A 27,643-nucleotide genomic window follows, 5' to 3' on the forward strand; every position below is an offset into this window, starting at 1 on the left:
CCCTCCCCCACCCCGCAGGTGTCAGGGAGCTAGGACATCTGTCTCCCACCCCCACCTGGGCCTCTAGAGATGTGAGATGCACACGGGGCTCTGGGTGGGGCCTTCGGGCTCCCTACTTCCTCCTTCCAGCCCCAGATCCACTCAGATTCCCAGTGATGGGCTCCAGCCAGGGAGGGTGGGGCTATTTCTGGGACCATCCAAAGTCACCGGCTGCCTAGGCAGTGACGGAGTGGTGGCAGGGAGCAGTCCTTCACGGATCTCTGTGCCTCCAGCTGACTCACATGTGCCATGTCCCAGCACCTGCTGCTCCCATTTGTGATCCTCGGTAACCTCAGGGGACAGGGAATGGCTACAAGGCGCCAGGCTCCTAGCGTCTGGGGAGGCTGGAAAGCAGAACTCCTGGGTTCTGCCTGGAGAATGGGGCGTCAGAGGAGGAAGGGGAGTGGGCCGTCAGAAGAAGGTAGGCATGAAGTGTTAGGAGGGAGAAGAGCAGGTATGAGAGGAGGAGGAAAGGAGGCCTGGGTGCTATGGAGGGATGGGTACCTGTAAAGCTTGCGGGAAGGGAGCTGGGGAGGGCAGGTCCCAAGCGTAGGTCTCCAGCCTCTTCCTGCCTCTGTCTTTCCAGCCATCAGCCCCATCCCAGGAGCCTTCCAGGACTCAGGTAAGGCAGCGGGGCTGGGGGAAGGTCATGTGCAGATGGAGAAAAGATGGGAGGGGTAGCATGGATGCTGGCAGGGGGCGCTGAAAGGGCGGGGAATGGGGGAAGAGGAAGCTGGGGGGGGGGGGGCGATGGGGAGCAGGAAGATCGGGGCTGGGCAGTGTCCAGGGCTAGATGTCACTGGTATCTTCCTCTCTTTACCTTCTGACTCCTAGCTCTCAGTCCTACCCAAGAAGAACCTACAGATCTGGGTAAGGAAGAGCTGGGGAATCTTAGAGGGGGTTAAGGCTGGCTAGCCCACCAGGGAGGTGGAAGTGATCAGAAACTTAGCGGGCTGAGGTTCTCTTTGTTCTTTGTTGGGGGGAGGGGGAGCAAACGGGCGGAGTGAGGGACCAGCCTTTGTCCTGAGTTACCTGGACCTCTGGTGCGGCCGCCAGGGGCAGGCTGTGACCTCAGCGGTACCCCCTTGCAGACTGCGGTCGCCCTGAGCCCTCTGCCCGCATCATGGGGGGCTCAGATGCTCGGCCTGGCACCTGGCCGTGGCAGGTGAGCCTACATCAGGGCAGGGGCCACATCTGCGGGGGCTCCCTCATCGCCCCCTCCTGGGTCCTCTCCGCGGCTCACTGTTTCATGAAGTAAGTATTCGCCCAAATCCAGCCCCACTCCTTCAAAAGCCAAGCCGACCCGCAGTTTGATCCCCGCTTACTCCAGGCTAACCTGGAGCTCAGCAGCCCCCGCCGCCCCGCCCCCCCCCAAGCTAAGTGCCCTGCGGGGTATGCAGATTCTGAGGGTGAAGAAGCGGCCAGCTGGCTCCTCCCACCGCTCCCCCAAATTCAAACTTCACTCGAGTCTGAATTCCATCCTTCCAGTGCCCCCAGTCAAGCACTTCCAAATCGCATCCTTCCTGCCCCTTCTGTGTGCGTGTGGGTCTATCTGAGAGTTCCCTCGTGGCTCGGGGGGTTAAGGATCCCGCGTTGTTACTACAGCTTCTGGGTTCGCTGTGGCGAGGGTTTGATCCCTGGCCCGGGGAGCTTCCCCACACCCCCTGGGCGACCCCTCACAAAAGGAGTCGATCTCACCTAACCCCTTCCTGCCTCCGCCTGGACACAGTAACGGTACCTTGGAGCCGGCGGCCGAGTGGTCGGTAGTGCTGGGCGTGCACTCCCAGGACGGGCCCCTGGACGGCGCTCACATCCGCGCGGTGGCCGCTATCCTGGTGCCCGACAACTACAGCAGCGTGGAACAGGGCGCCGACGTGGCCCTGCTGCGCCTGGCCTCGCCCGCCAGGCTGGGCCCCGCCGTGCGGCCGGTCTGCCTGCCCCGGGCCTCGCACCGCTTCGCTCTCGGCACCGCGTGCTGGGCCACGGGTTGGGGGGACGTCCAGGAAGCGGGTGAGCAGGGGGCGGGGTCATCCGGGAGGCGGGCTATTGGGAGGCGGAGCCTATCGAGAGGCCCTCAGGGCGTGTCCCGAAAGCTGGAGCCCCAAGCGCTGCCTTAAGACGGGCCTCACTGTGCGCTGGGAAGAGCCGTTTTTGAGATGAGGTTGGAAGAAGAGCGGAGCTGAGCGGAAGGAGATAGCGACCGGTTTGGGATATGGCGAGCTCAAGGGCCATGGGGCAAGGAGGCAGAGATGCCCAGCAGGCAGCGGGTGGGACCCAGCCGAGTGCTGGGAAAGAGCGGGCTCCATTCTTGCCTTTCTCCTCTGGTTCTGCCCACAGACCCCCTGCCTCTGCCCTGGGCGCTGCAAGAAGTGGAGCTAAGGCTGCTGGGAGAGGCTGCCTGTCAGTGTCTCTACAGCCGGCCTGGCCCCTTCAATCTCACTTTCCAGCTGTTGCCAGGGATGCTGTGCGCTGGCTACCCGGAGGGCCGCAGGGACACCTGCCAGGTGAGGGGAGGCCCCTGCACCTGCCGGAAGGGCCAGGCAGAGCCCTCACCCATAGGAAGCAGCATGAGGAATAAACAGATGCCCGTCTCTCACAACTCTGAGCCTCATCTGTGAAAAGAGGGCAAGGTTACCAGTGGAGGGAGTTCTGTTTGTGGCTCAGAAGTTTAAGGACCCCACATAGGAGTTCCCATGTAGAATATAATATAAAACGTTATATTTTAACTTTTTTTTAACGTTTTTCCGAGACATGCTCCTCAAATGACACACTTTCTTTTTCTTTTTCTTTTTCTTTTTTTTTTTGGTCACACGCATGATGTGCAAAGGTTCCCGGGCCAGGGATCGAACCTGCTCCACAGCAGCACCCCGAGCCACTGCAGTGAGGACGCTGGATCCTTAACCTGCTGCACCATAAGGGAACTCCAAATGACAGGCACTTTTAAGGACACTCAAGCATACATGGCGGGGACTCAAGCTAGTTTTCAGGGTCCCTCCCAATTATGAGGTTCCAGGACCTACAGAACCATAATTCCTGCCTTTTTTTTTTTTTTTTTGTCTTTTTAGAGCCACACCCAAGGCATATAGAGGTTTCCAGGATAGGGGTCAAATTGGAGCTGTAGCTACTGGCCTATGCCGCAGCCAGAGCAACGACACATCCGAGCCATGTCTGCGACCTACACCACAGCTCACCCTGATCCTTAACCCACTGAGTGAGGCCAGGGATCGAACCCACAACCTCATGGTTCCTGGTCGGATTTGTTAACCACTGAGCCACAATGGAAACTCCTATCCCTGCCTTTTGAACAGGATTGCCAACAATTCAACCTCCTCTAGACCAGCACTGTTCCAGAGAACTTCCTGCGATGACAGAAATGCTTTCTCTCTGCACTGTCCAGTAGGATAGTCACTAGCCATATTGGCTATTGAACATTGGAAAGGTTGCTGGTGTGCTGAGGAATTAAATCTTTAACTTTATTTAATTTTAATTAATTTAAATAGCCACTTGGGACTAGTGTCTACCCTATTGGAGAGCACAGTTCTAGATAATTCTGAAGCTTCTTTGTAACCGTCTTCTTCAGGTCACAGAGATGCTTGACCTGGATTACAGTGATATCTTAGGGACAATGCCCCAGCATTAAACGGCCCCAGAGGAGTTCCCGTCGTGGCTCAGTGGTAATGAACCTGACTAGTATTCATGAGGACTCGAGTTTGATCCCTGGCCTCCCTCATTGGATTAAGGATTGGCACTGCTGTGGCTGTGGTGTAGGCCGGCAGCTACAGCTCTGATTCAACTCCTAGCCTGGGAACATCCATATGCCATGGAGGTGGCCCTAAAAAGACCAAAAAAAAAAAAAAAATCCCAGAAACCTCTTGTAGTGACTGTTCCTTGTAGTTCTTCCACCTTACTTGTCTTCAAACTGTCCCTTCTTGCTGCTTTTCTTTCTCTCCTTTTTTTTTTTTTTTTTGTCCTTTTAGAGCCGCACCCTCAACATATGGAGGTTTCCAGGCTCGGGGTCAAATCAGAGCTGTAGCTGCCAGCCTACACCACAGCCCCAGCAACATGGAATCCGAGCCGCGTCTATGACCTACACCAGAGCTCACGGCAACGCCAGATCCTTAACCCCCTGAGCCAGGCCAGGGATGGAACCCACATCCTCATGGATGCTGGTCGGGTTAGTTAACCACTGAGCCACGAGGGGAATTCCACTGCTGCTTTTCTAATAGCCTATTTCTTTTCTCTTTTCTACCCCTCATTTTTTACCACCCTGTGGCATATAGAATCCCTGGGCCAAAGATAAGATCTGAGCTGCAATTGCGACATGTGCTGCTCCAGATCCTTTAATCCACTGTGCCAGGACTCAAACTTCCAGTGCTGCAGAGACGCTGCCAATCCCATTGCATCGCAGCAGGAACTCCACATAGCCTATTTTTATAGTCTTTTCCTCTTGAATGCTGGCATCTCTGATTTACTTTAACAATTTAACAAGGAAAAAAAAAAAAAAGGAGTTCCCATCGTGGCGCAGTGGTTAATGAATCCGACTAGGAACCATGAGGTTGCGGGTTCGGTCCCTGCCCTTGCTCAGTGGGTTAACGATCCGGCGTTGCCGTGAGCTGTGGTGTAGGTTGCAGACGCGGCTAGGATCCCGAGTTGCTGTGGCTCTGGCGTAGGCCGGTGGCTACAGCTCCGATTGGACCCCTAGCCTGGGAACCTCCATATGCCACGGGAGCGGCCCAAGAAATAACTAAAAAGACAAAAAAAAAAAAATTTAAAAGGCATTCTAACAACTTAGAAACCAAAGACAGGCTTTGTTCGAACTATTTATTGACAAGAATCATCTGGGTCTGAATGAGACCTGCAGGCCTCTCTGGCATGGCCTTTAATGCATTAGCTTGGTGCTCTTGGCTTTGGCTGCTCATCAGTTTTTCTGCTTTACCAGACCTTAGAGTTGTAGGAATTATGGAGGACATGGCACAGCCAATGCAGGTTTCTAAAAAGTGGCTGTAAGTAGGGCCAACAAGAAGAGGTGGTGTAAAGGAGTTCTTTTTTGGCTGAGCGTGTCAAGGATCTGGCATTGTAACTGCTGTGTCTTGAGTCGCTGCTGTGTTGGGGGTTTGATCCCTGGCCTGGGTGCATCCAAAAAAAAGAGGTGTAGACCCTCTGCCAGGTGATCCAGTACAAGGTGGTGGGTCCCTGGACTGATCCCCTGATACAGAGTCATCTGTCATCAGGGAGACTCTGGGGGGCCCCTGGTTTGTGAGGAAGGTGGCCGATGGTTCCAGGCGGGGATCACCAGCTTTGGCTTTGGCTGTGGACGGAGGAACCGCCCCGGAGTCTTCACTGCTGTGGCTCCCTACGAGGCATGGATAAGAGAAAAGGTGATGGGCTCAGAGCCTGGGCCTGCCTTTCCCACCCAGTCCCCAGAGCCCCAGTCAGGCCTCCCAGAACCCATGGATGAGAACTGCACCATTGCCCTACCAGGTGAGCTGGGGGGCACGACCCTGATGTCAGGGGATCTGGGAGATCTGAGCTCAGGTGGAAACTGCTCTGGGTTCAGGAGGCCCCCTGACTCAGGCGTCTCACCCCTCAGAGTGCGGTAAGGCCCTACGGCCAGGCTCCTGGCCCTGGGAAGCCCAGGTGATGGTTCCAGGATCCAGACCCTGCTATGGAGTGCTGGTGTCTGAGAGCTGGCTCTTGGCACCTGCCAGCTGCTTTTCGGGGTGAGTGAAAGCCCAGTCTCAGGAAGATTCTTGCCCCTGCCCTCATCAGTCCGAGATGCTTACCTAACCGGCCCAGCCCTTCCCCTGGGTAGAGTAGAGGTAGGGGTGTGGGGTCCCATTGGGGGGTGTATGATCCAGATCGAAAATCAGGGTCCTAGTCTCTCTGGGGGCAAATAAAGGCATAATACAAGTTCGACCTAGGATGGGGGGGGGCGGTGGTGGCCGAGCGTTCAGTTTTCAGGACGGGGATACAGAATCCTGCCTGGAGACCCGAGTCTAAGCCACCGGTGCGAGGTTTAGAGCTGAGTGTGCGGGATCCTGCCCACGTCCCCAGTCTCCCCCGTCTCGCAGCCGCGTCAGCTCAGACCAGCCTCCCGGCGACCTGGAAAACTGGCGCGTTCTGCTGCCCTCGCGCCCGCGCGCGGAGCAAGTGGCGCGCCTCATGCTGCACGAGAACGCCTCCTGGGACGACGCCTCGGACCTGGCTCTGCTGCAGCTGCGCGTGCCCGTGAACCTCAGCGCGGCCCCGCGGCCAGTGTGCCTCCCCCACCCAGAACACTATTTCCTGCCCGGGAGCCGCTGCCGCCTGGCTCGCTGGGGCCGCGGGGGTGAGCAGGGGCCCAACGCGGGCGGGGCGGGACGGAGCCGGGCGGGACGCCGCCTCAGCTCCGGCTTCCTCCTTTTCCCTCCCAGAAGCCGCACCCGGCCCCAGCTCGCTGCTTGAGGCGGAGCTGTTGGGCGCCTGGTGGTGTCACTGCCTGTACGGCCGCCAGAGGGCGTCAGTGCCGCCGCCCGGAGAGCCGCCGCAAGCGCTCTGCCCCGCCTACCAAGAGGAGGAGGTGGCTGGCCACTGCTGGGTGAGCGGTAGGGCGGGGCCTACTGGTCTAAGTAGGAGGAAGGGGCGGGCCGGGGGTGGAGCCTGAGAGGGACCGGGAACCCGGCGCGGGCTCTGCGGGCGGAGACGGGCTGAGGGCGGGGCCAGAACAAGCTGGGGGCGGAGCCTGGCCCTGGAGGACTTGGGACCGAGGCCGAAAGCTGCAAGGCTGGAGGGTGGGTGTTTTCGCTCCCCGCTTTGTTTAGAGAATCCTAAAGTAAGGGCTGACTTCTTAACACAGATAGGTATTGGAGCCTGGCCTGGGGGAAGTGGGATTTATTAGTCCGAGTACGGGAGAGTGCGGAGCCCAGGAAAGCCCCAGGACCTTTGTTACCTCCTCATCAAATTGCACACACGTTTTCGCGCTGCAGAACTATTCTCACTGGAGCCTTCTTTGCCGGGAAGAGGGGACCTGGTTCCTGGCTGGAATCAGAGACTTCTCCAGTGACTGTCTACGTCCCAGAGCCTTCTACCCGCTGCAGATCCACGGCCCATGGATCAGTCATGTGACTCGGGAAGCCTACGTGGAGGACCAGCTGGCCTGGGATTGGGGCCCTGAGGGGGAGGAGACTGAAACACAAACTTGTCCCCCTCACACAGAGTATGGTGGTGAGGAGACGCCTGTGGGGCTTAGGGGCTCCTGGGGGTGCTTAGAGCCACAGTAGGGGCTTTAAGGGTCAGCTGTGACCCCCACCCCCACCCCCGCCCACTGAGGGGGAGATCACTTCCTCTCTCTAGCGTGTGGTCTGCGGCCTGAGCCGGCTCCGATGGGGGTCCTGTGGCCCTGGCTGGCAGAGGTGCATGTAGCCGGAGAGCGTGTCTGCACTGGGATCCTCGTCGCCCCAGGCTGGGTCCTGGCGGCCACTCACTGTGTCCTCAGGTGGGTTCCAACCATCTCCCTGGCAAGAAGGAAAAATTGGGAGATGGGTAGAGGACTCTTAGAATAGTGGGATGCTCTCCCTCTAGGACTTTTCTGTTTATTTATTTTTGCTTTTTAGGGCTGCACCTGAAGCGTATAGAAGTTCCTGGGCTAGGGCTCCGGTCAGAGCTGCGGTCGCCAGCCTAGGCTAGAGCCACAGCGACGCCAGATCCGAGCCGCATCTTCGACTTACACCACTGCATCTGCAACTTAAACTGCAGCTCATGGCACGCTACAGCCTTAGCCCACTGAGTGAGGCCAGGGGTCGAACTTGCATGCTCATGGATACTAGTCAGGTTCTTAACCCACTGAGCCACAGCAGGACCTCCCCTTTAGGGCTTTTCTAGCACAGGGAAACTGCTTCGACATGTTTTGAGACAGAAGAGAGATTTGGAAGGAGGGATAATGAGGAATGACTCTGGAGATGCCTTCCACCCTTTCCCCTGGGCTTTGGAAGGACATTATCATCAATGAGGGGAACATGAAGTGACACTGGACCTTGTGTTCTAACAGGCCAGGCTCTACCACAGTGCCTTATATTGAAGTGTACCTGGGCCGGGCGGGGGCCAGCCCCCTCCCGCAGAGCCACCAGCTATCCCGATCCATCATCAGCATCCGCCTGCCCCGGCACCTGGGACTCCGGCCCCCCCTGGCCCTCCTAGAGCTGAGCTCCCGGGTGGAGCCCTCCCCATCAGCCTTGCCCATCTGCCTTCAGCCAGGCGGTCTCCCCTTGGGGGCCAGCTGCTGGGTGCTGGGCTGGAAGGACCCCCAGGACCGAGGTGAGGGCCCTGGGTCCTGGGGGTGAGAAGTGACTGGACGCCAGAGTGGTCCCTGTGACAACCTTCTTTCCTCTCTCTAGTCCCTGTGGCTGCTGCTGTCTCCATCTTGACAGCGCGACTCTGTCACTGCCTCTATCAGGGCATTCTGCCCCCTGGAACTCTCTGTGTCCTGTATGCAGAGGGGCAGGAGGACAGCTGTGAGGTACGGGGGGCCTGGTCCGATACGGGGGAGCACTGCTGGGCAGCGGGACCCCGGAGAGAGAGTGGGATTGGAATTCTTGGTTGCCGGGCCCTGGAGGGGAAGAAGGCCAGGACCTTGATTTTGAGAGAGGCCAGGGCCTTGACCTTGAGAGGGGCCAGGGGCCAAGATGTCTGAGGATGGAAACAAGCAGCGCTTTGTGGCTGGACCCTAGGAGAGGGTACCGGGGACCAGAAGGAAAGCTAAGAGACCCTTTGCCCTTGGCTCTGATGCTGCAGGTGACCTCAGCCCCGCCACTCCTGTGCCAGACTGAGGGAGGCTCCTGGGTCCTTGTGGGCATGGCTCTTCGAGGCAGCAGGGAACTATTTGCCGCTGTTGGCCCTGAAGAGACCTGGATCTCCCAGACGGTGGGGGAGGCCCATTTCCTGCCCACCAGTGGCCTCCCCCACTGGCTCCCTGAAGGCAGCGACCTCTGCCCACCTGACATAGCCAGGGCCTCAGGTTCCCCTCGGGCTGCTCTTTTCCTGCTGCTACTGATCCTTCTGGTCCAGGGCTGAGGGGGCCCGGACCCCTAGGCCACCTCCTCTGGGCCTCCCCCAGCCCAAATGGCCTTGCAGCTCCCTCCCAGTGGGGCTGGAATGCGGTCCAACCAGCTCTGTTCCCCTGCCAGGAACCTCCAGAGCGCCCCACCCACCTAGACTGCAGCGGCTTCAGCTAATTGGGCCTGGGTGCCTGGCTATTTTGGAGTCCGGCATCCTTGAGGGCAGTGGGCAATAAAGGTGTAAACACTGACACATGTGGCCTGGTGGCATCGCTGGGGGCTGGCTGAGGGGCAGGGGGAAAACCCCAGGGAACGGAGCCTCTCCCTCCTGGGCCTCTGTGAGTCAGATCTTGGGCTCCCAGGAAATGTGTCCCTGATAACGTGGCAGCTGTCTTTCATTCCTGCCCCAGGGTGGGGGAGGTTGGGCTGCCAGCTGCGTGTGTGTCACCTGCCCAGTGGAATCAGTATCCCTAGCACCTGCTGGACACCTCAGCCCTAGCTCACCCTGCTGCCCCCCCGTCCCGCCCCGTCCCAAGCAAGAAGGACTCAGGGTGAGGACTGGTCCCAGGAAGGGTCCAGGAGTCTGAGGTTCGAGGTTGTGGGCATATCCTGTGCTGGCAGGAAGCCTCTGCCACATACATACCAGGATGGTGGTGCCCCAGAGGGTACATCTCCAGCATCCCCAGTACACACGCAGGACATGCGTAGGTCCACCACCCTTAAGTGTCCACCCCATCCTGCCCAGTGCCCCAGGGTTGGGGCCCCACCACTTACCAATGTGCTTCCCTGCCTTAATTCAGCTGTGTGCCCTGTTAACTGCCAGGTCCCCACACAGCTGGGGCCTCCACAAGCCTCCAAAGTGTTCCCAATGTGCTGGGAAACAGGTGGCCACCCCTGGGGCTGGGGGTCAGGATAAAGTCATAAAGGAGGTGATGTCTAGCACAGAAGAAAGGCAAAGGGAGGCGTTTCCATCGTGGCTCAGTGGTTAACGAATCCGACTAGGAACCGTGAGATTGCGGGTTCATTCCCTGGCCTTGCTCAGTGGGTTAAGGATCCAGCGTTGCCGTGAGCTGTGGTGTAGGCCGGCAGCTGTAGCTCTGATTCGACCCCTAGCCTGGGAACCTCCATATGCCACGGGAGCAGCCCTCAAAAGGCAAAAAGACCAAAAAAAAAAAAAAAAAGGCAAAGGGAGACCCGCTTGGGGTGGAAACTAGCTGCTGAGGGTGGCAGAGGGGTAATTTCAGGCCAGAGTCACCATCTCTGTGTTGAGGAGGCAGAGCGGTGGAGAGAGGAGCCCTCCAGGGAAGCTGGAAGTTCTTGGGAGGTAGAGGAGATGGACAGAGGTTCTGAAACACCCTGGCTTGGGAGTTCCCGTTGTGGCTCAGAGGGTTGAAAGTCCGACTAGTATCCATGAGGATGCAGGTCCAATCCCTGGCTTCACTCAGTGGGTTAAGGATCTGATGTTGCCCTGAGCTGTGCTGTAGGTCGCAGATGCAGCTCGGATCTGGCGTGGCTGTGGCTGTGGTGTAGGCCGGCAGGTGCACCTCTGATTGGACCCTCAGCCTGGGAACCTCCATATGCTGCAGGTGCGGCCCTAAAAAGCAAATAAAAAAGGGGGGGCCTGGCTTCTCTTTAGATGCCAGATCCCAGAGAGAATACTCACCTGCACCTCTCTCCACGGGGACACACACCCCTACCTATTCCCTGTAACCAGTCACTCGTTGGCCATCCCCGAGGAACATTTAATAGATCCCATCCTTCACCCAAACCCACCCACAATGTCCAGGGTCTCGCCCCCTCCACCCCAGCTTCAACCCCTTCCTGAGTCAGCCTCGTTCCCTTTCCTGCTACAGGAGTTCCCTGCTCTCCAGCCTGGGCCCTGAAGTCCTGGCTCAGACGTCCCGACACCTAGTCTTATGGAAGGCAGGTGGGGAAGCAGGGCTCTGCTTTCTAAAGCTCAAAGCCAACACACATTCCCAGCTGCCCAGATTCACACACTCGGAGGTTGTGCCAGACCCCCAACACCTGTCGTGTGGGCCTCCTTGCCCTGAACCTGTGCCACCTGCACCCTCCACCTGAGGATGCTTCGCCTGGATCATCTTGGCCTTCTTAACACCTTTTCAATGCCCCTGTAGGTCTCAGTTTCAAAGGCTTTTTTTTTTTTTGGCTTTTTGGCTTTTTAGGGCACAGGTGCAGCATGTGCAAGTTCTCCGGCTAGGGGTTGAATCAGAGCTGCAGCTGCTGGCCTATACCACAGCCACAGCCACGCTGGATCTGAGCTACATCTGTGACTTACGTAGCAGCTCGGAGCAACTCCAGATGCTTAACCCACTGAGTGAGGCCAGGGATCGAACCCACATCCTCATGGATACTAATTGGGTTCTTTTCTTTTTTTTTTTTTGTCTTTTTGCCATTTCTTGGGCCACTCCCACGGCATATGGAGGTTCCCAGGCTAGGGGTCGAATTGCAGCTATAGCTGCCAGCCTATGCCAGAGCCACAGCAACGCAGGATCGTTAACCCACTGAGCAAGGGCAGGGATCGAACCCGCAACCTCATGATTCCCAGTCGGATTCGTTAACCACTGTGCCACGACGGGAACTCCATTAATTGGGTTCTTAACTGGCTGAACCACAATGGGAACTCCTGAGGAGCCCTTCTTGATGCCAGCCTAGGTCAAGCTCCTGGAAGTGGCTCCCTGAGCCCCCGTCCCTCTTACCCCATCACAGCTCCCAGCTTGGAATTATTCTGTAATTGCTTGTGTCATCCTATGATTCAAGTGTGTCACCCCAACTGCACCATGAACTCAGGGAAGGCAGGGATGGTGTCCACTTTGTCTCCCGTGCCTGGAACATATTAGGCGCTCAGTAAATATTTGCGGAATGATTAGTACCACCAGACGTGCTCAGCATACCTCACCACACACAGATGAGGCTGCCAGCTCCACAGAAGGGCCTGGAAGGGCTCTAGCCTCGGGGCAGACCCGGGTGGCCTGGGCTCAGATGCCAGGCCTCAGGAAGAAGGGAGGAGCGGCTGTGGCCCCACAATAACACGGCTGGGCCAGTCCTGGGGGGCATAACTGATCTGGGAGACAGACACGGGACCAGGAACAGTTGGGTCAGAATCTGGTCACCCAAGATTCCAGCCCTGCCTGGGGCAGCTCAAACCCCCCTCCACACACACACACACACACACCTCACACACATATTCACAACACACACAAACACACACCCCACACATGCACCACAGCCTAGGGGTCTGGGAGGACTCAGGACTCTCTGAGTGCAGCCAGCCTAGCTGAGCCGGGAGGGCGGGGCCAGGGAAGGGGCGGGCAGGTAAGGTGCCCTTTCCCAGGGAGCTGCCACTCCGGAAGGAAGGTCGACTCCTTCCCTGGTGGTGCTGGAGACGATCCACACTGCCAGCTGCTGGGAGCCCAGCGTTCCCCCTGCTGAGCCCGCTTCAGCCTCTGAAGCCAGGCTCGGACACCTGTTCCCCCTTCCCTCCAGTCCCAACATTTGGAACCCAGCCCTAGGTCCCTTCCCTTAGGTGCCTGGTGTCTTCCCAGGGCCCCTGGTCCTGGGCCATGGCCCAGAGGGAAGGCCTGGGGCCTCGGGGGCTGGCGGCTGTGGCCACTTTGATTTCGCTTGGATTGTTCCAGAATGGGATGGGTGAGTACGAGCGGACGGGGAGGCGGGGAGCGTGGGGCTCGGCGCGGGGTGGCACACAGGGGCTGAGGGTACACCGCTTTGCTGGGCCACGTCCTTTATCCAGGGCTCCAGAACCCCCAGCTTCAGCCTCCGGAGCAGCCTCTGACCCCAGCTTTGGCTTCCTGGGGAGGGGGCAGCGCTCCAGTGAAGCAGGAGGTGGGGATCCTGAGCACGTGCGACTTCTTGCTAACCCCTCCCTCTTTCTCTTTTCCTCCAGGAGCCAAAGGCGACGCAGGTGAGGCTGGCTGGGGGGAGGGGGCAGGGGGAGGGGATAGGGGTTGGGAAGGGGCCGGTGGTTCTGATTTCCCCCGGAGCCCCTGAAGCAACCTGCCCAAGGGCTCAAGGCCAGTAAGTGGCAGCGCTGGAATTCCACCCAGGTCTGTCTCCAAAGGTGGGCTGTTTTGAGAGGAAAACAAAATCAAAGTCCTTGGGAATCCCGGCTTCACCAGGTACTTGGCTGTGTCTCGCGTGCCAGGCCCCTCACCTCTAAAAGGACGTGGATTCTCTTTTCGGGGGGCTGCCTGGGGAGTCAGGACGATAAAGGAAGTGAAAAGCCCCTGCTGGGCCTGGCCAGGGCAGGAACTGTTGGTCCCTAAATGGTAGCTATTGTCCTTTTCACCGGGAGAGAGGGGAGGAGTCTGGCTGGGCGGTTTTCTCTGCTCCTGAGAAGGTGACTTTATGAAGGACCTTTGGGCCCTGCTCCCCACAGCGGCCTTGGCGGGGTGTGGAGCAGCCCTGGAAGCTATAGATGTTCACACCCAGGGAGCCCAGCTCTTCTCTTCATGTGTTCAACCCGCATCCACGACCCGACTCCATCCGTGAGCCCAGCCTTGGGCTGGGCTCTGGGCACATGGGGATCTGCCCTAGTGTCTGCCCCTAGGGGAATGCCCAGGTCAGTGGGGTTGAAGCCAACACAGCTGTTTCCCAGAAGCACGGGCCCTGGGAGCTCCGAGGCCTGGCCTAACTCAGCTGTCAAGGTCAGGGCAGGCTACAGAGGGACTGCTAACTTGAGCCACCTCCATAGGCAAAGAGACGTTTGCTGAACGATGTAGGGCTGAGGAACGGTTTTCTAGGAAGTGACCTGAATGAGCCAAGGTCTAGAGGTGAACAGGTGTGTGGCCTGACGTGACAGGAAGTGTCCAGAGAGATGGCTGGAGCAGAAGGATGTGCCGCAGAAGGGCTAGAATCTCTCTTAAGGGCCGTGCAGAGCCAGGGAGGGACTGAAGTGGGGGTGGGACCCAGGCAGACTTGTGGTTTGTGAAGATCTTCAGACGTGTAAGGAGTGGACCAGACGGGAGGCAGAAAGGCCTGAGCGGAGAGAAGCTGGACCAAACCTTAATTAGGCACTGGATGGAGGATGGCGGGCAAGCAGAACTGCCCGTGACAGGTGTGAACCGTGGGACAGATACAAAAGAGAGCTGGCCTCTGTGAACACACGCCCTGAGCTCCAAACCAGACCTCGTGGGCTCTGTCAGGAGTGGCAGGGGTTCGGGTGTGGTTGGGGGACGCAGAGGCCCTGACGCCCTCCCTTCCCCTTCCTCCCTGGGCAGTCTCCTGTGGCATAGTCCCCCAAGCACAAGGACGGATTACAGGCGGTAGCAATTCAGACCCTGGCCAGTGGCCCTGGCAGGTCAGCATCAACTACAATGGCGACCACGTGTGTGGCGGCTCTCTCGTGTCTGACCAGTGGGTGTTGTCGGCTGCTCACTGCTTCCCAAGGTACCATCTTGTGGGGGCGGCGGGGTGGCAGGGGGTGGGCAGGGCGAAGTCAAATTTCAAGAGTCAGGAGTTCCTGTGATGCCACAGCGGAAACGAACCCGACTAGGAACCATGAGGTTGAGGGTTCAATTCCTGGCCTCGCTCAGTGGGTCGGGGATCCAGCATTGCCATGAGCTGTGGTGTAGGTCACAGACGCAGCTCAGATCCGGCGTTGCTGTGACTGTGGTGTGGGCCGGGGGCCACAGCTCCGATTTGACCCCTAGCCTGGGAATCTCCATGTGCCACAGGTGTAGCTCTAAGAAGCAAAAAATAAATAAATAAAAAAGTCAATGTAGGTCAGAGATTGAGGTTCTTGGGTTGAATCTGGGTATCAATAAAGTGCCCTGTGGCACAATGGAATTGCTGGTGTCTCAGAAGCACTGGGATGTGGGTTCAATCCCCGGCCCAGCATAGTGGGTAAAGGATCCAGGGTTGCTGCAACTGCAGCTCGGATCTGATCCCTGGCCCAGGAACTTTGTATGCTGTGGGGTGGCCAAAAAATAAATAAACAAACAAACAAACAAATGAGTGAATAAAGTCTGTCAGGCTCAGTCAGGAGTGAAGGTCACAGGTCACGGGGTGCAGGATCAAACTAGGATGCGGTGTGGGAGCTAAAAGGTCAGGATCTGCGGTTGGATGCCACAAGGCGACAGGAATCGGGGGCTCTCAGGTCCCAGGCTTCGCTCCTTTCTGCCTTCAGGGATCACAGCACCAGCGGCTACGAGGTGAAGCTGGGGGCCCACCAGCTGGACAGTTACAGCTCCAGCATGACAGTCCGAACCGTGGCGCAGGTCGTTTCCCACCCCAGCTACCTCCAGGAAGGCTCCCAGGGGGACATCGCACTCCTCCAGCTCAACAGCCCTGTCACCTTCTCCCGCTACATCTGGCCCATCTGTCTCCCCGCGGCCAACGCCTCCTTTCCCAACGGCCTCCAGTGCTCCGTCACTGGATGGGGCCACGTGGCCCCCTCAGGTGAGGTGGGCGCTGATGTCTAGGGGTGCAGAGGGGAGCTCACTCAGGGCAGGAGGCCCTGGCTAAGCATCTCTTGCCTCCACAGTGAGCCTCCAGCGCCCCAGGACGCTGCAGCAACTTGAGGTGCCGCTGATCAGTCGTGAGACCTGTAACTGCCTATATAATATCGACGCCAAGCCCGACGAGCCCCATTTTATCCAGCAGGACATGCTGTGCGCCGGCTACGTGAAGGGGGGCAAGGACGCCTGCCAGGTAAACGCGGGGGGCCCTGGGGAACAGATGAGACGGTGTGTCTCGGGAGATGGGGGCTGGATGGTCAGAGGCCTGCAGCCTGGTCCTGATAGCTGTTGTGTGGCTTTTCTCCTCAGGGTGACTCTGGGGGCCCCCTCTCCTGCCCAGCAGGGGGCCACTGGTACCTGGCAGGCATCGTAAGCTGGGGTGATGCCTGTGGGGCCCCCAACAGGCCCGGTGTGTACACTCTGACTTCCACCTACGCCTCCTGGATTCAACACAATGTGGCAGAGCTCCAGCCTCAAGTGGTACCCCACATCGGGGAGTCGGAGCCTGACAGCGACCTCTGCAGCAACTATGGCGCCCTCAATGCTGCCCCAGCCTGGGGCTTGGTGAGGCCCATCCTTCTGCTGCCACTAGGCCTGACCCTGGGCCTCCTCCGGCCACGGCTCGAGCACTGAGCTACTTACCTGGGAGCTGACCTGGTTCCAGGACCTCCACGTCACTCCTGGGGACAGACGCCTGTCCCAGGATGCCAGGCCCCGCCCCCAACACTCTGGGCCTGGAGCCTGATTGAGCCACTCCTTCCTCCCCTGACCCTGTGGGAGTTGAGGGCACCATCCTGACCTTGGAGCCCACCCTCTGGGCTGTTCTTTGGGACTATAACCTCCACCACAAGGTAGTTTACTACCTGTGGTGCTAGAGCCTCTGGCTGCCTCCATCTGTCCACAAGCCTACAGGCTGGGCTCCCATGGAGCTCCCAAGGGCCCTCAGCTAGGAAACAGGCCCTGGCTCCCCACCCTGTTTCTAGAAGATTGCCCAGCTGATCACTGCGGATGGGCCTGCTCTGCTTGATGAGCCCCCCATGGCTTCGCCCCACTGCTGTGGTCTGTGCTGGGCTGCCTCCGAGCGGCACGTCTTCACGGACAGACAAGGCCCCAATCTTGCCCCAACGGCTGCCATGCCCGCCCCCCCCCCCCCCCAGCCCCTGACTCCTGGCCTCCGGAGGAATGAGCCCCCACCGGAACTGGGCTCTCACTTACAGCTGGGGTGGGGGTGAGATGCAGCCAGAAGGAATAAAATGTTCTGAGCATAGCTGGCTGTGTGTGTGACGTGCAGTGAAGACCCTCGGCTCTGGGCCTCTCCCTGCCACCGCCAGCAGAACTTTATTTAAAAAAAATGATGAAACGGGTCTGTACATATTTACAGGCTCGGGGCGAGGAGGCTCGGGTCCAGCAGCAGGGGCGCAGGCCACTCACTTCTTGGAGAGTTTGACTTGCTTGTGCTTGGGGGGTGCCCACTTGAGGCAGACAGAGTCCACTGTGGGGAGAAGAGGCATGAGAGCCAGGACTTGGCCTCCGGGCCGGCCTGCTCTGCCCTGGGCTCAGGCCAGGTTTCACCTGGAGGTGAGAGCAAGGACACACAGGTCCGGGGAGGGGGCGGGGAAGGCCAGGAATGAGTGGCCTGCCCCGGGCTTCGATCCTGGGAGCTGGTCAGACTGGTTTGGGAATCGGGTGATAACAAAAAGGAGGCCTGACACCTACCCCCCCAACACACACACACACACACACACACACTCCCCAGGCAGCCCCCTTACCCACCCGTTATGGGCGGTTTCTTATACTGGGCACTCTTGAGATGCTCCTCCACCAGCTTGGGAGTGACGCAGATCACGTGCTGGCCCTTCCAGTACTTGACCATGTTGAGGGACTGGAGGGTGCTGATGATATCATTCTGGGTGATACTCGTCATCTGGCTGCAGAAAGGGATTAGAGCAGAGGCTGGAGAGCGTTCCCTCGGGGGTGGGGGGGAGGTTGGCTAGGACAGCAGAAGAGGACAAGGAGACGAGATCACGGCCCATCTTGGGAGAGTCCTGCAGTCTTGGAAGGCTCCAGGATGCCTCCTTTTTTTTTTTTTTTTTTTTCAGCTGCCCTGAGGCATACGGAGTTCCGGGGCCAGGGATCAGATCTGAGCCACAGTTGTGGCCTATGCTGCAGCTACAGCAATGCTGGACCCTTAACCCACTGTGCCGGACCAGGGGTCGAACCTGTGTCCCAGCACTCCCAAGATGCAGCAGATCCCATTGTGCCACAGTGGGAACTCCCCAGATGCCTCTTACCTAAAGTCCTTTTTTTCTTTTTTTTTTTTCCTTTTCCCCCCTTAAGGTCATAGGTGCAGCATATGGAAGCTCCCAGGCTAGGGATCGGATTGGAGCTAAAGCTGCCAGCCACAGCCACAGCCAGGCCAGATCCGAGCTACATCCTCGACCTACAACACAGCTCAAGACAACGCTCATGTCAATGCCAGATCCTTAGCCCACTGTACAAGGCCGGGGATCGAGCCCAAATCCTCGTGGATATTAGTCGGGTTCGTTTCCACTGAGCCACAAAGAGAACTCTTCTCACCTAAGGTCCTTGATGGACAGTGTGCCCCTGAAGTCTCGCAGGATCTCCAGCAGGACCCAGGACCAGTAGCTGCGGTAGCTGAGCTTGCCCAGGTCAGACAGCGGCTTCTCAGGGGAGCCTACCGTGCTCTCCAGCTTGGACAGCTCATAACCTGGTGGCGGCGGCGGCAGGGGGAAAGGAGTCCACTGAGGCCCCGGCCCGCCCTGGCACCCCTCACCACAGCCACCCTTCCCGGACAGGCCAGGAGCCACTCACTGAACGCGATGAGGAACTTCCCATAGCCTCGGCGCTGGTAGGGGGGCAGGGTCAGGATGCAGGCCACGTTGTTCCCGTCTGGCGACTCCTTCTCCTGCAGGGGTGGGTGGTCAGGACCTCTGGGGAGGCTCAGCCCCTACCGGGGTTCGTATTCCCTCTCCCCCCCTCCCCACCTGCCTGACCCAGCACCTTGGAGAAGTAGCCGACGATGTGAGCCCCCTGCCTGTCCACCTCGGTCAAGATGTAGAAGACGAATGGCTCCACGTCAAAGTACAGCGTCTTGTGGTCCAGGAAAAGCTTGGCCAGCAGACACAGGTTCTGACAGTAAATCTGAGGGGTCGGGGAGGTGGAAGCAGGCTCAGGGAGCAGGTGTAACTGCCCCACCAAGCCCATCGAGGCCTGGGCAGGAGCAGCTGCCCTACCCTGCAAGGGCCAGGCTCCAGAGAGCAGCCCCTGCCAGGCGGGAAGAAGCGGGATCCTCACCAGAACAGACGTGTTTAGGCCTGGAAGGAGTCTTAGAGTTATTTTCTTTTTAAAATTAAAAAAAAAAAAAAATTTTAGGGCCACACCTGCAGCACATGGAGGTTCCCAGGTTAGGGGTCGAATCAGAGCTACAGCTGCCGGCCTCCACCACAGCCACAGCAACACCAGATCCAAGCTGCGCCTGCAACCTACACCACAGATGGTGACAATGCCAGATCCTTATTAACCCACTGAGCGAGGCCAGGGATCGAACCTGAGTCCTCATGGATGCTAGTCTGGTTCGTTATGGCTGAGTCACAACAAGAACTCCAGAGTCACTTTCTGAGGGACAGGGAAACCGAACGACAGAGAGCTATGCGCGCATTCAAGGAGGTATTTGGAGCGGGACTAATCTCAGCTACCACTTTTTTGGGAGCAGGGGGGCTTTGGAGTGGAGCAGCTTGATGCGGGATCTGTTCCCAGACCAGAGATCAAACCCGAGCTGCAGCAGTAAAAGAGATCACCAATCATAGCAAAGGGCCATGTTTACGAAGGCCCTACTTGACGCCAGGCACAGTGCTCAGCACTTGACTCTGCCGTCTCGTTTATTCCACAAACAAGCCTATTAGGTAATTATAACCACGACTCTGCCTTATAGATGAGGAAACAGGAAAAAATGACCTTAAGTAACTGGTCCGAGGTCAGCTAGGAAGTGATGGGGTGATTAAAGCCAGGAGCCACCCAGGAGCAGGTGTCTTACACGCCACTGCCCCTCCACGCATGACAGGGACTCTTGGTGAGACCTCCCCTGAAGGACCAGGCAAAGGTCAAGCCTGCAATGACGGCAGAGCAGCCCCACAGGCCCCACCCTGGCCCACTGAAGTCTTTCTTCAGGAACAAGGAACTTGGCTGTGTGAGCCACAGAGCTCTCAGGCAGGAAATCTCACACAAAGAAGTTCCCTCCCAGAAAAACAAACACCTTTTCTGCGGGCAGAAGGAGAAAGCGCTTTTTAAGAGCAGCCCCGGGCAAGACAATCTCCACTCTGGGTTCCAAAACCACCCAGAACCTAAGCTGGGGACACCAGGAGCCCGAGGCCGGCACCCCAGGGCCACGTGTTTCCCATGCACCAACCACAGGCCGAGTGCCAGGCTACGAGCAGGCTGGCCGGCTTCCCCTGGTGCCAAGGCTGGCCTCTGCCCTTAGGCGACGGCGAGGATGAGGATGGGCCAGAGGTGCCAGCGTGTCCCCCACCGCCCACGGCGCCTCTGCCCGCGCCTCACCTTGTGGTCTTTGCCGTCCACCTCGTACACAGAGATGTTGCTCTTGCGGTAGATCTCCTTCCCCGGGGGCTGCCGCCACTGGCACTGGCCCTGGGAAGGCGGGGGAGGTGCAGGCGTGAGGCCCCGAGGTGGCCGCCCTGTGTGCCTTGCGGCAGGGCCTCCACTTCTCTCTCCCCACCTGCAGAGCCTGGGCTCCACCCTCTATCTACACCAGGTAATCCTCCCAACCATCTGACCATGTGCGCAGACAGATCCTATTTTACAGAAGGAGAAACTGAGGCACGGTGACTGGCTCAAGTCACTGGCTCGAGCATCACACAGCCAGAGGGCCTGAGGTCCAGCTCCGCCTGGCTGGAGAGGATGCTGGAGGGCTGACTCCCACAACAAGGGTGCTTCCCAAGCCATGCGCATTTGCCACGAAGTCTAGTCTCTGGGAAACACCTGGCTGCGTGTCCATCCATCTGTCCATCCGTCTGTCTGTCCATCCCCCCGCCCCCGCCAGCTCCGGCATGTGCACCGCTCCTCCTGCCTATGCTCAACTTGGGGTCCCACTGATCAGAGATGTGCTTACTCACTTCCTCCTCTGCGCAGAGGAACCTGGCATCGGGCACTTTTTTTGCTTTTTTAGGGCCGCACCCGTGCACATGGAGTTTCCCAGGCTAGGGGTCAAATTGGAGCTGTAGCCACCGGCCTACGCCAGAGCCACAGCCACGCAGGACCTACACCACAGCTCACGGCAACGCCAGATCCTTAACCCACTGAGGGAGGCCAGGGCATGAACCTGTGTCCTCATGGATCCTAGTTGGGTTTGCTACCACTGAGCCGCAAGAACTCCTGGACTGGCCTTGATAGCCATGTGGCAAAGGGCGTGGGACCTCGGAACGACCCCCCGACTCCACAGAAGAGGAAAATGCAGTCCAGGGAGGAGCAAGGTCACTGGAACCCAGGCCTCTCCGCCAGCAACTGCTCTGGCCCTGTCTCTCATCTCCTAGAGCCGCTGCCTCCGCACCTTCCCCGCGCCCACCGCGCTCCCCCAGGCCCCGCCCGGCCTCACCAAGTGGAAGCGGTAGCTCTTCTCGTATTTCATGTACTTGAGACAGTACTCGCAGAGCCAGAGTTTCGGCTGCTTCCCATAGTCCTCGGGGAACGGGGAGAAGTACCAGGCATCGATTTCGTAGTTGCCGATGTGGATCTTGTCCACGTACTTCACCTTGGTGATCTGCGGGCCACGTGGGGGTGGAGGGCAGGGCATGGCTCGGTCGGGGCCAGGGGAGCAGCAGGGAGGGGGTGCCCCCTGTTAGGACCCCTTCCCCTGCTCACCGCCTCATGTTCCTTCTCCAAGGCTGCTGTCGTGGGGTCCATCTCAGCATAGGTCTGAGCGACAAAGAGCAGAGGACACAGGTGAACAGAAGCAGCCATCAGGCCACCCCTCCCCTGTCCCAGAACCCAGGGCCACCCTCCTACCTCCTAGACCTCATGCCCTGAATGACGATAATAACCACACGGGGAGACAACTCGCTTTATCCGGTTTGGGATCTGGCTGGTCCAGGTTCCTCTCCTGTGTGGCCACCCACCCAGGCCTCCCTGATGCCCGCGTCTGGACCTTTTGCCTGATGAACAGGGCTAGGCTCTCAGGAGGCCTGCTTCCCACCCTTGGGTTTCAGAGCGTCAGCCGTGCAATGGCAGCGATTCCGCTCTGCCAGCGTCGTTGGGAGACATAATGGACCTGGCCGTCCACACCCACAGCAGGAACTGTGCGGGCTCCCCATGGCACTGGGTCCTCTTTCTGCCCATGCAACTGCTCCCAGATGTTCCTCCCACAGGCACCTCAGACTTGAGGTGTCCACAAAGAAACTCAACCTTTTTTCCCTGCAGACCTGTTCATCCTTCTGGCCTCCTCCAAGACCAAGGTCAAGAACAAGCCTGCTCTCAAGCGTCCTCCTCCTCTCTCAGCCTGGCATCCGAGGAATGGCCACGTCCTGTTGGCTGCCTCCTTGACATCTCTGGAATTGGCCGCTCAGTCCCACCCCAAAGAGCCACCGCCACCATCTCAGGTCTGGGTGAAGGTTCCCGTGGAGCCCCAGGCCCCAGACTCAGCTGCTTCAAATCTACACCGCTCTCTGCTTCTTTTTCTGGCCTTCGTGCCTTCTTCGCACATGCAGTTCCCTCCAGCCTGAAGGCCTTTCCCTCTCCTACTGCCACCAGAAAATGCTCACTCAGCCTGGTACCGAGCAGCAGCCGGGCGAGCCTGTGATGAGGCGGTGCTTGGCATGCAGTCACGTGTCATTGTTTTTTCCTGGGCTCTTTCCTATCCTTCAAGGCCCAGCACCTTTCCCACTGCCTCCAGGAGGCCTGACTGGATTCCTCCAATGCAGAATACATTCCTTCCCACGTCAGAAGCGCAGGGGTCAACCCGAGCGCCCTCTGACTCCGCCTACTTGGTCTCCCCTACTTTCCAAGTCTGTGGAAGGCAGGAACTACACGTCACGGGGCCTTCACGGCACGACCTTCTCCTGGGCCAGGCGCTGGAGGAGGAACCCAGTCCAGCCTGACGAAGGGCCCAGGAAGGCCTATGACCTACACAGAGTCCATCAGGGTGGCCTTGCTCTGCAGTTGAGAAAGGAGAAAGGAGCCACCAGCGTGTTATCCAGAACTCCCTCCGCAAAGCCTTCTGCCTGGATGGCCTCGTTTAACATTTTTGCCAATGCTGGGAGACAGCATTTATTTCTATTTTACAGAGAAATAAACAAGCAGGGAGAGATGAGGTCACTTGCCCTTGGGGACTAGCCTGCTGCCATTTATTCCAGGTGCCAAGCCCTCACTCCACAGGCATTGCCTTACTCAGCCCTCACACGCACTGGAGCCAGGAGTGCTCATCAGCCACGCTGCACAAAAGAGGACACTGAGGCACAAAGACGTGAGGTCACAGAAGTGGCACTCAGCTCGGCTGGGCGTGGGCCCCTCCTCTGTCCAACTCCAAGCCTAACCCCTGCAAAGATGAGGGAGGGAAGGTCTTCCTCCTCCTTTGCCTCTTTAAGACACACTTCCCGGAGTTCCCGTTGTGGCGCAGTGGAAACGAATCTGACCAGCATCCATGAGGATACAGGTTCGATCTCTGGCCTTGCTCAGTGGGTTAAGGATCTGGCGTTGCCGTGCATTGTGGTGTAGGTCGCAGATGCAGCTCAGAAAAGGCGTTGCTGTGGCTGTGGTGTAGAGCGGGAGCTGCAGCTCTCATTCCACCCCCAGCCTGGGAACCTCCATATGCCACGAGTGTGGCCCTAAAAAGATTAAAAAAAACAAAACAAAACAAAACAAAAACACATTTCCCAACTCATAAGACACATCCTCTTCTGCAAATGCATTAAAGAACTACAAAAACACTACTTTCTTAAACGCTGCAATTTATTTAGAATTAAACATTAATTAGGCTCTGAAAAACCTTGCTGACTATTCACTCGTTTTATCGACCACTGGCCCACCCTGCTGGCTGCCAGCTTAAAGTTATACCTTTGAGACTTAATTTGCCAGTGCAACCTGGCTGAGAGCTAAGAAAACCTCAGATCTATACTGGCCAGTACAGCAGCCACTAGCCACAAGTGGCTACTCAAACTTAAGTTCGTTACATGCAAATCAAATTTAACTCTTGGTCACACTCACCACATTTCACTCAACAGCCACGCGTGGGCAGCGGCTGCTGTATTGGACGGAGCAGACCTAGAATATCCCCATCTGTCACAGCTCATTCAGTGGTACGGTACTGCCTTAGAGGGTGAGAGAGCTAATCCACGGTATTCCCATTTTTTTGCGTGTTTGTTTTCTTGGCCACACCCATTAGCATACAGAAGTTCCCAGGCCACGGATCGAACCTGCACCACAGCAATGACTTGAGCCACAGCAGTGACAACACCAGATTCTCAACCTGCTGAGCTACCAGGGAACTCAAGTTGTTTTGAAATCACAGCACTGTAAACCACTTGGCATGTTTGTGTACACACCTTCGTATATCTGTATGTGCCATCAAAGCGTCTCAAAACAATACTTACCTTTAAAAAGTACAACGCACTCTGATTCTTTTTTTGTTGTTGTTAGGGCCGTGCCGGCGGCACATGGAGGTTCCCAGGCTAGGGGTCAAATTGGAGCTACAGCTGCCAGCCTACACCACAGCCACGGTCACATGGGATCTGAGCCATGTCTGCAACCTACACCACAGCTCACAGCAATGCAAGATCCTTAACCCACTGAGGGAGGCCAGGGATCAAACCTGCAACCTCACGGATGCTAGTCTGATTCGTTAACCACTGAGTCACAACGGGAACTCCTGCACTCAGCTACTATTTATCCTGTTTCTTCCATTTTTTGTGTGTGAAATTTACACGGTCACAGCTCTGAACTAATACAGTGATCTACTAACAGCAGTGCCCCACAGTCTGCACACCACTGCTCCAAAGCCCACAGCAAGCCATCAGAAGGATGAAATCACATTGGTTTAAAATAATGAATGTCTGGGTGCCTTGAGAGTTCCACGACCTCTGTTCTCATCTGCACGCCTCATTTCACAAATCAAGAAACTGAGGTTCAGAGTGGAAGGAAAGAAGCCTCTGCAGGCTGGCTTCAAGAAAAGAACCCAAGTTTTGCAAATAAATGGAGCTTCTAGGATGTTCAAAGTTATGTCCAAGGGCGTGTGCCCCAAGTTGGACAATCTAGTTGGCAAATCTAACTCTTGACTGGGTTCCTAAACTTACCTGTACCTCTCTTGTGAACTGGGGATACAATACTTACCTCACAGAGTTGCTGTGAAACGTCAATGAGATCATGTATTAAAACACTTATCCTGACACTGTGGCTCATAAGCCAATAAATGTTTGCCACTATTACCCTAGTTTCAGCCCACTCTTTTACTAGCAGTGTGACCTTGGGCATTTTACTTAACCTCTCTGAGCCTGCTTCCTGCTTTCCTCAATTAATTATCCCTGTGGTGCTGCGCTGTTAGGGAGGATCTGATTGGCTTGTACAGGTACCGCACTCTGCATGGTGCTTGGCGATAGCAAGTGCCCCAAATCACTCACTCTCTTCCTCCCCTTTGGACCTCACATACATCTGTCAAGGCGGCACAGCCGAGAGGGGGGCAAAAGAGGTCACTGGTGCAAGAGGCTTGAGTTCCAGTCCCAGCTGGGCCATTTCGTTGCTGTGAGACTGTAGCCAAGCCCTTGCCATCTCTGAGCCTCAGTTTTCTTATCTGTGAAGAGGTAGGTAAAGTCCCCGACACCCGGTAGGGGGTTAAGAAATGGGAGCTGCTGTGGTTCTGGTACTGGGAGCCCAGGGAGTCTGCAGAGGCAGCTGAGCTGCCTCGAGCCGCCTGGGGAAAGGGAGGGCTCGGACCTTCTGCACGTGGTTGATCTCATCGTGCTTGCGCTTTTGGTTGCGAGTGATCTTGCGCTCGGGCTGCTCAGCCAGCTCACTCAGGTACTTCTCCGAGTTCTTCTGCACGGCATCCTTCACTGTCTTGGTCAGTGCCAGCCGGTTCTTGTCTACCCATTCGTCCAGTCGCCGGTTAACTGTGAGGACGGGCCGTGAGGGGGCTGCCCTTCCGCCCCCATCCACCCCACCCAGACCGGGGCTACCCCAAGTCACTCACAGCCCACATAGTGTACATAGAATTCCTCTCGGCCCTCCTGATCATTCACTCGAGACTGGATCACTTCAGCAGAATCTGTGGAGGGAGAAAAGAGCATCAAATAAGACAGCAGGACTGGGGCAAGAGTGCTCCTTCAGGAGTTCCCACTGTGGCACAACAGGATCGGCAGTGTTTGGGGAGCACTAGGATGCAGGTTCAATCCCTGCTCCGGCACGATGGGCTAAGGACCCAGTGTAGGTTGCAACTGTGGCTCCGATCTGATCCCCGGAACTCCATATGCCACAGGACAGCCAAAAAAAAAGGATGCTCTTTCACACTGAGGAGCAGTTTCCCAGGTTCCATGGCCAACTGTAAGCTAACCTCACCTGTTCACATCTGCCACTCCCTTCAATCACTGCCTGAGGTGGGTCAGACGGGGGCTGTTATTCTTATTTTAGAGATAAGGAAACTGAGGCTTACCCAGGCTCACCTATTTGAATAGTGGTAAGAGCTAATACTTATCTGAATTTAAGTCTGGCTCCAAATTCAATACTCAGTGGTTTGTTTGTTCAGGGGTCCTGAGGACTAGCTGTGAAATAACACAGCCCCACTTCCTAGCTGTATTTAACTGAACAAGTTATTTTGGCCTTCTGAGCCTCAGCTTCTTCATCTGCAAAATAAGGATAACTGTGTCCACCTCAAATGGTGAGTTAATGGCTCTGAAGCTTTCAGTATAGCATCTGACAAATAGCAGACCATTCAAGAAATGAGTAAGGCAACCCCTGCTTGTCTGATCCTGGGCTGGGTTGCTGCTGGGTACAGAGAATATAGTGATGGATCACAGGATGGACCTGCCCTCCACAAGTTCCCACTTTGATAGAGGAAGACAAAGACAACATAATGGTACATATACCATGGTTCAGGTATGTAGAAAATGTTGCAGGGACACACAAAGGAACGACTCACTTTGCCTGAAGGGAGTCAAGAATGGCATCACGAGGGATATGATGCTAAAAGGATGAGTGGGGCTAGCCGGCTAAACAAGGAAAAGGGTAGGGCATTCCAAGCACAGGGCACAAGTGGTCTGAAGAGTGGACAGCGTGGTCTGGCCTGGCAACGGCCCTTACTAGGGCTGCTAAAACCAGACAGGTCACAAAGATGAAAGCCATTCTAAGGAATTCTGGGGTTAATCTCGAAATGACTCAAAGTAATAGAAGAAAAAGGGAAGCTCGTTTCTATGTTCTGGGAGGTCCTCTCCGCTGGCAGCTGTCGGGGACGGATGCAAGGGGAAGTCACAGGGTGAATGGCGACCAGTGAGGAAACGGGTTAACAAGAGAATGAAGACTAAGAAGTGGAGCGGGAGCTCTATACACAGCAGGAAGAATCTGGCTAACACCCGAAAGGTGGGGTTTGCAGGCTGCGCCGGGGCGAGCCCGAAACTCCGCGTTCTGCCTGCTCAGGCCCCGCCCCGGCCATAGACCCCGCCCCCTGGCCCTGGGCCCCGCCCTCACGCCAGGTGCTATCCGGTCGCCGGCACAGGTACGTTTCTCCAATTTCCACGGTGACTTCCGGCTCGCCCCGCGCCGGGGTCGGCGGAGAGACGCGGCCTGGGGACGGAGCGGTCCCCTCGACCGCCGCATTCTCCCCAGGCCCGGGCTCGCCCTCCCCCGCGACCCCTGAAGTCGCCGCCGCAACGGCTGCAGCTGCTCCCTGTGCCGCCATCGCTGTAGTGGAAGTGACGCCAGAATCCGGCGCCGCACAGCGCCTTTAGTTCCGGGTCAGCGACGTGTAGCGGAGGCCGCAGTAGGCTGGAGGGTGGGGTCTGTGACGTAGCAGGCGCTCATTGGCTAGTGCGGCTGTCTCCGCGGCGCCGGACCAGATTGACGTTG

General features: G+C 57.4%; 3 protein-coding genes and 1 long non-coding RNA gene across 5 annotated transcripts; 2 read left to right on the forward strand and 2 right to left on the reverse strand.

Moving 5' to 3' along the window:
- The first annotated feature begins 260 nt into the window (after positions 1-260).
- PRSS36 (serine protease 36) lies at positions 261-9,322 on the forward strand. The gene is made up of 15 exons (XM_047779994.1): positions 261-325; positions 626-661; positions 874-909; positions 1,131-1,293; positions 1,769-2,049; positions 2,377-2,543; positions 5,271-5,520; positions 5,630-5,759; positions 6,111-6,367; positions 6,453-6,616; positions 7,005-7,242; positions 7,372-7,513; positions 8,066-8,331; positions 8,412-8,533; positions 8,809-9,322. Exons 1-15 carry the CDS (start codon positions 289-291, stop codon positions 9,085-9,087), a joined length of 2,568 nt encoding a protein of 855 aa, XP_047635950.1. The 5' UTR covers positions 261-288; the 3' UTR covers positions 9,088-9,322.
- LOC125127259 (uncharacterized) lies at positions 4,847-7,084 on the reverse strand. Its single transcript, XR_007134903.1, has 2 exons — positions 6,968-7,084; positions 4,847-5,392 (listed from the first exon to the last, which is right to left on the reverse strand). It is a non-coding gene; the product is annotated as an uncharacterized LOC125127259 (long non-coding RNA).
- Positions 9,323-11,679: 2,357 nt separating the features above from the next.
- PRSS8 (serine protease 8) lies at positions 11,680-16,832 on the forward strand. 2 transcript variants are annotated; one of them, XM_047779997.1, is made up of 6 exons: positions 11,680-12,737; positions 12,994-13,011; positions 14,327-14,495; positions 15,235-15,506; positions 15,592-15,758; positions 15,875-16,832. In XM_047779997.1, exons 1-6 carry the CDS (start codon positions 12,653-12,655, stop codon positions 16,196-16,198), a joined length of 1,035 nt encoding a protein of 344 aa, XP_047635953.1. In that variant the 5' UTR covers positions 11,680-12,652; the 3' UTR covers positions 16,199-16,832. The 2 variants fall into 2 exon arrangements, with proteins under 2 accessions (XP_047635953.1, XP_047635954.1); XM_047779998.1 differs by lacking the exons at positions 11,680-12,737; positions 12,994-13,011 and adding an exon at positions 13,232-14,163.
- Positions 16,820-27,501, reverse strand: KAT8 (lysine acetyltransferase 8). Its single transcript, XM_047779996.1, has 11 exons — positions 27,266-27,501; positions 25,776-25,850; positions 25,520-25,695; positions 21,461-21,514; positions 21,195-21,359; positions 20,141-20,230; positions 18,587-18,727; positions 18,398-18,491; positions 18,143-18,293; positions 17,339-17,493; positions 16,820-17,057 (listed from the first exon to the last, which is right to left on the reverse strand). The coding sequence occupies exons 1-11, from the start codon at positions 27,474-27,476 to the stop codon at positions 16,993-16,995; spliced, it is 1,377 nt and encodes a 458-aa protein (XP_047635952.1). The 5' UTR covers positions 27,477-27,501; the 3' UTR covers positions 16,820-16,992.
- Positions 27,502-27,643: the final 142 nt, after the last annotated feature.

Source organism: Phacochoerus africanus, chromosome 5, assembly GCF_016906955.1.
Source record: "Phacochoerus africanus isolate WHEZ1 chromosome 5, ROS_Pafr_v1, whole genome shotgun sequence".
Classification (NCBI taxonomy): Eukaryota; Metazoa; Chordata; class Mammalia; order Artiodactyla; family Suidae; genus Phacochoerus; species Phacochoerus africanus.

Bases quoted from the DNA above. Each gene is read 5' to 3' on its own strand.
- PRSS36 (XM_047779994.1), top strand. From the start codon at position 289: ATGTCCCAGCACCTGCTGCTCCCATTTGTGATCCTCG. The intron at 1,294-1,768 runs GTAAGTATTCGC...GCCTGGACACAG, and splicing joins GCGGCTCACTGTTTCATGAA to TAACGGTACCTTGGAGCCGG. The intron at 6,617-7,004 runs GTGAGCGGTAGG...TTCGCGCTGCAG, and splicing joins AGGTGGCTGGCCACTGCTGG to AACTATTCTCACTGGAGCCT.
- PRSS8 (XM_047779997.1), top strand. From the start codon at position 12,653: ATGGCCCAGAGGGAAGGCCTGGGGCCTCGGGGGCTGGCGGCTGTGGCC. The intron at 14,496-15,234 runs GTACCATCTTGT...TTCTGCCTTCAG, and splicing joins GCTGCTCACTGCTTCCCAAG to GGATCACAGCACCAGCGGCT. The intron at 15,759-15,874 runs GTAAACGCGGGG...TTTTCTCCTCAG, and splicing joins GGGGCAAGGACGCCTGCCAG to GGTGACTCTGGGGGCCCCCT.
- KAT8 (XM_047779996.1), bottom strand. From the start codon at position 27,476: ATGGCGGCACAGGGAGCAGCTGCAGCCGTTGCGGCGGCGACTTCAGGG. The intron at 25,851-27,265 runs GTGAGGGCGGGG...CTCCCTCCACAG, and splicing joins GCGACCGGATAGCACCTGGC to ATTCTGCTGAAGTGATCCAG. The intron at 17,494-18,142 runs GTGAGAAGAGTT...CCCTTTCTGCAG, and splicing joins CTGTCCATCAAGGACCTTAG to CCAGATGACGAGTATCACCC.